Below are 8247 nucleotides of genomic sequence, written 5' to 3' on the forward strand. Positions count from 1 at the left end.
GCGTAGGCGGAGATTCTGACTATGTGAGTGAAGGGCAACCATCGGCCAGGCACTCTGCTTCCCTGTCGCAGTGAGGCTGACGGCATTGCGATTTATCTCTAAGTTTAACCGCCCCACCCCGCATTGCACGATTGCCGCGCCGAAGCATGGTCGCGCGTCAGTCAGCGAATGTTCCAAGAGATCGGGATCGTATCACCCTCCCGACACCCCTTCCGTTTTCCCGCCCACATGAACGCGCGCTGCCGCGGACTCGGGACCTCCTCCGCTCATCATCTTAACGCTCTCAAAGCATTCCAATGAGTGAATTGCGCCAGCGCAGCACTGACGCCGGGGAGCACGACGCTCCGACTCGTCGAGTGCGCAAAGTACCCCGCAAGCCCGACGAGGACGTTTCATATGCCGCTTTGGCCCGTGGAGACCCCAACCGCGCTGAACGCGATGTCGATTCTGATGACGAACTTGGTAATAGCAACATGCGTAGACGACCGGGGAAGGGGAAGGTGAATTTGGCTGCCTTTCACGTCGCAATTTGGATCACTCATTCGTCCCAGTCCGTGCAGAAGCAGGCATCCAGCAAAAAGTCCGCAAAGACAGCACAACCGGCAGAATCCAATTCAACTGGTGCCATGGCTTCGTCTCGGAATCCAGGAACAAAGCGGACCAACACTGGGGTGTCTGGTAAAGGGAAATCAGCGCAAAGTGCGGTATGTCTGATGTGAAGCCGCCGCCATGCTTGCCGTGCTCACTGGTACCCAACAGACAAACTCTTCTCAACATGAAGGCGATGCAGGCGATGCAGACGTAGAGAGCACGTCCCGTGATGGGACACGGGCACAGGAGCACGACGAGGTAAGGTGATTGAACACTATCTGAATTCCCAACGTTGAATCACCGTCGGACGCAGCCCACGCCAGCCGCCAGAGAAGAGAGTGTAGTCGCGCATACTGCTAAGGTATGAGTCCAAACCTGCTCGGCGAGCCATATTATAGACCATCGGTGATAATCGTTGAAACAGAGCGGTGATTTTCCTGACAATCGCCAAATGATTACATCCGAGCACGCAACGGGTGCAAAACCCAAGGTGAGATAAAGTTCTTTCTCGTCGTGATCATGCTGAGTTGAGTGACGTTGTTGTATAGCTTACACCATCAACGTCTCGGAGGTCGCAAATTGCGGAGGATGCCCAGAATGAGACCCAATCTGACGCCACCTCAGGTAGTCGACAGGCACGGTCGGTTCGTCATGACGTTCCTGACCCAGGAACACCGGCTATTGCTGTGGAGCAGCGCCGTGATCGTGACGAGCGGGATGTGCGCAGAAACCGAGATGGTCGTGCTGAACAGGAGTGGCATGATGAGCAGGACACTCGCACTAGTAGGCAGGACAGAGATGAGGAGAACGGGCGCGGTGAGCGCGACGGGCGTGGTCAGTGGGATGGACGAAGAACAAGTCAACAGGGCAGTGGCGATGAAAGCGAAGAACACGGTCAGCGGGACGGTCGCGGTCGCGGTCGGTGGGACGGTCGCGGTCACAGTCAGCAGGATAGGCGCGATCATGGCCACGACTCGCGTGGTCAGCGAGACATCCGTGATGGACGCGGCTCGTACGGTCAGCGGGACGAACACGATGAACGCAATCAGCGGGACGAACGCGATCAGCGGGACGAACGTGAGGAAAGTGTTCAGCAGAACAGACGCGAGGAACGCGACTTGCACAATCTGCAAGATGGACAGGGCGAACAACATGCACGCGCTGGATGGGCCGGGCGTGATGAACGGGATCGACGTGACCATGAGCGTGATGCGTCGGACAGTGCACGAGAGGAGGAGGATGACGAGCGTGAGGGCACTCTGGCTACAAAGGTAAGCCGAGACGCGATGTGTCAACCTATCATCTTTTGCTGACTATTGAGTCTTCACACCGAAGACACAACCTCGCCGCAGGCTCGTTCCCTATGTCGATGTTCCTCAGCCCTCATATCGTGCTGCCCTGTCCGGACAGAGAGTAGTACTAGGGACGCTGGCAAGTCCTGACCCTGCGGATGAAACAAACCCGAAGACATCCTCGGTTGCAGGGACGCGCACGATTGCACCGACCTCGCTCAATGACCCTGACCACGACCGCAGCCACAGCTCCGACGACACTGCCCTTATTCCAACCAGGATTGCTCGACGGTCAAATTCCTCGAGAATCACTCGCGACAGCACGTACAGCTCCGATGACGCCCCACGTACTATTCGAACCCAAACTGGGACTGCTCTACATTCCAGTTCCTCGAGAGTCGGTCAGGACCGGGTCGCCAGTCGGGAGTATGACGGGGACCACTTTGACGGCGACGAACTGTTTGGTCCTAGTGACAACGTTGGTGGGCACGATGGAGAGGACGAACCGGGTGATGAAGAAGAAGACAGAGGGAATGGTGCTGAAGCTGAGGAAAGGGATATCCGTGAGTCTTCTTCCCGTAGCAGCTGTCGCGTAAGTGTTGACATCTGATGAGCAGCGAGTGAGTCGGATGGCTCTGGAAGTGACTATTCCGCGACTATCAGGGAGAGGAAGAAACGCGAGGCGAGAGCCATTCGTCAGACCGTTGACACGTCGGAGGAGGACGAGGAGCTCGACGCTGAGATGCAAAACGATCTCGTCGCTGACGAGATGATCCATCCGCAGCCTGAGCGACGTCGCATCCAGCCCGCAGGAGCACCGGTTCCAGTGCTGTCAGCGCGAGACAAAGGAAAGGGTCGCGCCGATGCCTATCAACCGAGTAACGCAGACTCTCCACCGCTCGAAGACTGGGCCGAGCAGCCGCCGCCACCGCAGAACAAGCCTGGTCCGCTGTCTGATTCTGCGAAGGCGGAGATCAGTGATTTTGGCACACGTATTATCGAGGAAGCCGAGGAGCTCGCACGAAAGTATGGCAAACCGCGACGTGAGATTCTAGTAGCAGCAGGGTTAGGAGTCAAGGGTTCTCGTGGGCCCAACTCCGCAAACATGTACAGGAAGTGGTACAAAGCACACCATCCCAAACCCGAAGGCAGTGAGTATCTTAACCTCCATGTATTGTTCTGCAGGCTCTGACGTTGTTCGTACAGTGTCCGCTGAGGAGTACCGTCAAAAGTCGAATCGCGCATACAAAGAGTTGTTTGCGGACATTGAGTCCTCGGACGAAATCAGCCACGCTCTTGTGATGAAGCCCATAGTGGCATGGTGCGAGGAGAACGAGAAGGAGAAGCTTGCAGAGCCCCGTTCGACACGGTCCATTACCTCGCGTATGAAGGCCTGGCGCGACCAGCTTACTGCCATTGTGCGTCATATGCAGCCCCATGTCTGGTCATTGATTACTGACACAGCTCGCAAGGCTGCTTCGTATTGCAATCTTGAGGACGTGGAAGTCGTCGGCGCGATTGTTTACACTGGCTCCGATCCCGCGGCTATCCAAATGTCGGCCCTATTTGGGAGCTCGGACAATGTTCGTCAGCTCATCCAGGACAACAACATCAACGTGCGCAAGATACTCGACATGCTCACAACGGCATTCAAGTACGTCATACATTACGAGTGTAGTATGCGTCTACTATAGTACTAATGCACTATGATAGACGCGGTGAGCTCACGAGTGATGGCTGGAGCTTGAATATCGGCTCGGAGGATGCCAACGGTGTTCGGACAAAGCCGAGGGTGGGGCAAGGTCCCCGGGATTTCTATCGCCAGATGATAGGGCAAGTCTTGATGTTTCAGCTCCGTAAGTCGTATGTTCTTGCTTGTAGCTGTGATATTAACTTTATGCAGAGGAGCTTGATGAAACGGCCACGAAGATGCCGTGGGAGAATTGGTGTAACTTCGCATATAAGAAGCAAATACGGATCGACAACTGGGCCGAAGGAGTTCCGCCTCCTGGTCCTGGTTTTGACGTGAAGCGCCTGAGCCAGGAAGAGCTCCGCCAGCTTTGCGAGCCCTACGTTAACCGCAAGAACGGAACAGCCACTCGGTATCCAACAGTTGTGGAATGGCCGTCACGTAAGTCCTTTATTATTCACACAACATGCCGTTACTGACCTCCCAATGATCGCGGACTGTAGAGGACAAGGATTTATTGAAGACCGGTGATCCAGAGCAAGTGGCGCTGATCCCGCTTGTCCGCGACACTTCGGGCTGGAACTTGCGAACCCTACGCGACTCCTCGGAGTACACCAAAGCTTCCCGCCCAGGCAAATCAAAGTCTTCGCAGCGCCGAGTCCCTGGCAGTGGTCGCGAAAGTGCGAACCCTGTAGCACCGCTCATTCAAGCCTCATCACGGCTGTCTGGCAGGCCCAAGCCTCGGCGACGGGGCCGATCTCCCGAGGTCATCGACGTCGATGCCGATGAGGAGAGCCCTGATGTTATGGAGCACACACCTCCGTTGTCACCTCGCGCGTCGCCACCGAAACGTCGCCGGCCACATACATCGCCACAAGGGCGTTCTCCCAGCCGCTCCGGACATAGCGTTCAGACGGACACTCGTATTCCAGGCGCCCACCGCAATGAAGATCGCTTGCCTCCGAAGTCTCTTACCAAGGGTGCGGCGCTGCAAGGACATGGTGATGACAGTGACGAAAACGTTAGGTATCGCCACCGTGGCCGTGACGGGATCAAAATGACTCGTCAAGATGTCACCACGCGAGGCAACGAGGATTACTACCCCCGTCGCACTGCAGAGCCAAGACGTCACTATCTATCCCCCATACCGGATGCTACTGAAGAAGACATCGGGGATCCTGGACGGAATGCAGAAGTGACGTATAGTCGGTCCATTGATGGCGCGCGTTCACACCGTGACATGTCGCGTTCTGGTATGTCAATATGCTCTGCAGCAGGTCAATTGTTGGTAGTCTGACCACGGCCACGGCATAGACGCATATCGTGTGTCGCAGTATAGTGATCGTGGACTTGTCCAGGCTCCCTCGCATCCGCGAATTCCTCCGGACCGTGGTGCACTGGCTGGTCCACATCTGAGTCAGGCACATGCACCACACTGGGACCATGACCCTCGTTCAGCTGTACACACAGAGAATTACCACGGCAGTACAAGCAGGCAGGGGAGCCGTCCTTCCAGTCGTCCTTCCAGTCTTAGGCCAGCACGTGAGTGACGTATTTTATAGTCTTTTGGTGTGTGACACCGTCCTGATGATTCAATGGGAAGCTCGACCCCCTGGTCCAATTACAGCAACACTAAGGTATGAGAATATGCATGCTGCTGGCCCATCGAGACACCGGCAGGAGCAGGTATCAAGTTATGGTGGGCCTGTTGCAGGACCAAGTCGCAGTAGTGGGCGCAAAGATTATACCCGTTATGGTGCTGAAGAGGAGTACGAGTATGCTGATCCAGATGAAGCACAGGATGCCTATTACTGAGGAGCTAGAATTCCTGACTGTACCTGATGTTAGTGTTTGAGTAATGTAGTGAGCCTTAACAGCTTGAAAGCAATTGAAGTCCTGAAGTAAGCCCATGAGTACATGGGAAGACCTGTGTCAATATAGTATGGGAAGTCCATGAGTACATGGGAAGACCAATACAGACCAATGTATGGTATGGGAGGTCCTGTGTTGATCAAATGGGAAGTCCATGAGTATATGGGAGGACCTGTGTCAATATAGTATGGGAAGTCCATGAGTACATGGGAAGACCAATACAGACCAATGTATGGTATGGGAGGTCCTGTGTTGATCAATATGGGAAGTCCATGAGTATATGGGAGGACCTGTGTCAATATAGTATGGGAAGTCCATGAGTACATGGGAAGACCAATACAGACCAATGTATGGTATGGGAAGACCTGTGTTGATATAGTATGGGAAGCCCATGCAAATATGGGATGATCATTGTAAACCACTGTATGGCATGAAATGATCAAGGCTCAATATATTGGAACCTTTTACCTCCATGTGATCAGCATGTCATGGACTTATTTGACTCCTCTAGCTGACCACTGATATAGTGATTTGACTTACTATCACATGAAGTCATGAACTATTAAATTTCATGGACCACGAACAACTAGAATCCAAAGAATGGGTATTGTAGTGAGTGATATGAATATGCCTTGCTGCTCACATATCATAGCTGATGCATTGCAATGTCATTGTTACGCGAAGCGTGACACCTAGAGCACTAGCTCTCAACCTAACCCTAAACGTAGGGACCTTAGGTTCTAATCGTCCTTGGATGGGGAGGATGGTCGAAGACGCTGCTAAGTCCGTCTAGCAGGTCGAGCGGGGAGTTTCTGATATCCAAGGAGCTGGTGAAGCTTCAATAGATAACCAGGTCGAACTAAGGTTCGACCGCTACTGTACACTGGTCTTATATACATGGGGAGTTCAGGGCAGGTCCTGGACGAGTCACATCTACCTAGCCAATAGGAGCGCGGGGGAGTGAGTCATGACTAGTCAGGGACCGAGTCATAAACGATGAGTCAGGTATGAGTAAGAGACGAGTCACGACGAGTCATACTGAGTCAGAGATCACGTGAACTGCCCCGGGTTGGACCGGAGCGCACAGCGAAGTAGTCCGAAGACTAGAAGCGTAGCGTCATGGGGTTGGGCCCATGCTAAGGTAGTACAACGGTCAAGCGCAAAATAAAGGAAAACAAACGTTGACGTAACATAAGCCCCTTCCTAGAGTCGACGTCCTCGTCGACTTTTCTAAGCTTGATCAGGCGGGGGCAAGAATGTCGTACTCCCGTCACGATGCCTGCGCAGTTGAGCAACCGCGATCCCCGAGTCGGTAGAGACGAGGTCCAATACCGCGGACTCCGGCGAAGGTTGGAAGGATGACGTGGGCGAAGTGGTCAGTTGGCGGAGAGGAATGCGGTCCATTCCTTCGACCGGTTCGTAGGCGGGGAGCGGGAGTGGGTCGGCATCGTGGGGAGGCTCGTTCTCATCAACCTCCGAGGGGTTCGGGGTCTCGAGGTTCGATCGAGTAGAGACGGGAGAGGTAGGTACCGTCCCCAGGACAGGGTGTGGATGCGGGGTATCAGGGCGCCGACTCTCGTTATTCTCCCGGCGTTCACTAGGTGGAGGGCGGGCCCCATAGAGCTGAGTCTGGTCAATGTAGGGTTCCTCCTCGTAGTGGAGCTCGGTGAGGGCGTTACGAGCTTCGAGGCGACTCTCGTAGACACGGACGAGGGCGGTGGATATGTGCGAGGTCATGTCATGGGCCCTTGCCGGGTCGGCAAAGGCGCCATTGATACGGCCGTGGAGGACGACGTACCACTGATGCGCGTTCTCGAGGGTGATTCGTTTTGCTCGGAGGTACGGGGGAAGGAAGTCCGTTGGTCGGGATGCGATGAGGGATCGGTTTCCGGCATAGAGTCTGTCCGCGCACATCGTCCACATGGCTGCCACTGGTTGTGTGAACACTCCTCCTCTCAGGAGGTCGGTCAGAGAGCGGAGGTCCGGCGGGAAGGTGGGGGCCTCAGCTTCGTTGGCCGAGCAGAGGGACTCGACGTGTCCCGGCTGACGACGATTGCAGCGGGGGCAACGGTAGTGGGGGCAGTCGACGGTGCGGTGGTAGGAGATGTTGGTTCCATGACAAACGGTGCAGGGGGAGTAGTTGGTTACGATACGGGCGAAGTCTCGGGCATTGATGTCGGTGAAGGTAGGGGAGACCACGAAGTCGCGTGTGTACTGGATGTCGTTGACAGGGACAAGCGACCTGGCGACGGACTTCATCGCAGGGTGGTCCTCGAGATCCTTGAACCTGCGCATCAACCTCCGTGCCGATGCATTCCTCCTCTCGGCATAGAGGTGGACGGCGTCCTCCATGAGGTCCTGCTGGACCCAGACGTCTGCTGCGGCGTCGTAGAGGTCGGCGAGGGAGTCCAGTGCATCGAGAGCGACACTGGGGTCGTTGGAGAGTGAACCGTTACGCTCGAGTGCGGCGACGAAGGCGTTCGGCGCCGAGAGCACCTGTGAGGCGAGGGGCCAATTGAGGTGGCCTCCCGGGAGTGGGCGGCAGCGAAGGAGGGAGTCAAAGAGGGAGGCTGGTGCTGCGGGGGTTGTCTGGTCGAAGAGGCCGGCCTCGGTGGAGGCCGAGATGTAGGTTTGCACCGGCCTTCGTGGCCTTCGGTCCTGACTAGGAAGTGGCATTGGTGGCACTTGTGGTAACGGGGGTCGAGTGGGAGACGTTGCTTGCGGTTCAGGCCGAGATAGGGGAGCTGGTTGATGGTCCACGCGTCGTAGTAAGCCTGGAGGGCATAGAGCTCAACTCAGCAG

General features: G+C 55.5%; 1 protein-coding gene across 1 annotated transcript; it reads left to right on the forward strand.

Moving 5' to 3' along the window:
- Positions 1-296: 296 nt before the first annotated feature.
- Positions 297-4772, forward strand: C8Q71DRAFT_855623 (uncharacterized protein; the record flags this gene model as incomplete). Its single annotated transcript, XM_047927200.1, has 14 exons — positions 297-500; positions 552-704; positions 760-849; positions 905-952; positions 1216-1668; positions 1734-1862; positions 1927-2446; positions 2501-3034; positions 3090-3301; positions 3356-3537; positions 3597-3739; positions 3787-4014; positions 4077-4594; positions 4644-4772. The coding sequence occupies 14 exons, from the start codon at positions 297-299 to the stop codon at positions 4770-4772; spliced, it is 3543 nt and encodes a 1180-aa protein (XP_047780723.1).
- Positions 4773-8247: the final 3475 nt, after the last annotated feature.

This window comes from Rhodofomes roseus (assembly GCF_022264815.1).
Source record: "Rhodofomes roseus strain CIRM-BRFM 1785 chromosome Unknown C8Q71scaffold_6, whole genome shotgun sequence".
Taxonomy (NCBI): Eukaryota; Fungi; Basidiomycota; class Agaricomycetes; order Polyporales; family Fomitopsidaceae; genus Rhodofomes; species Rhodofomes roseus.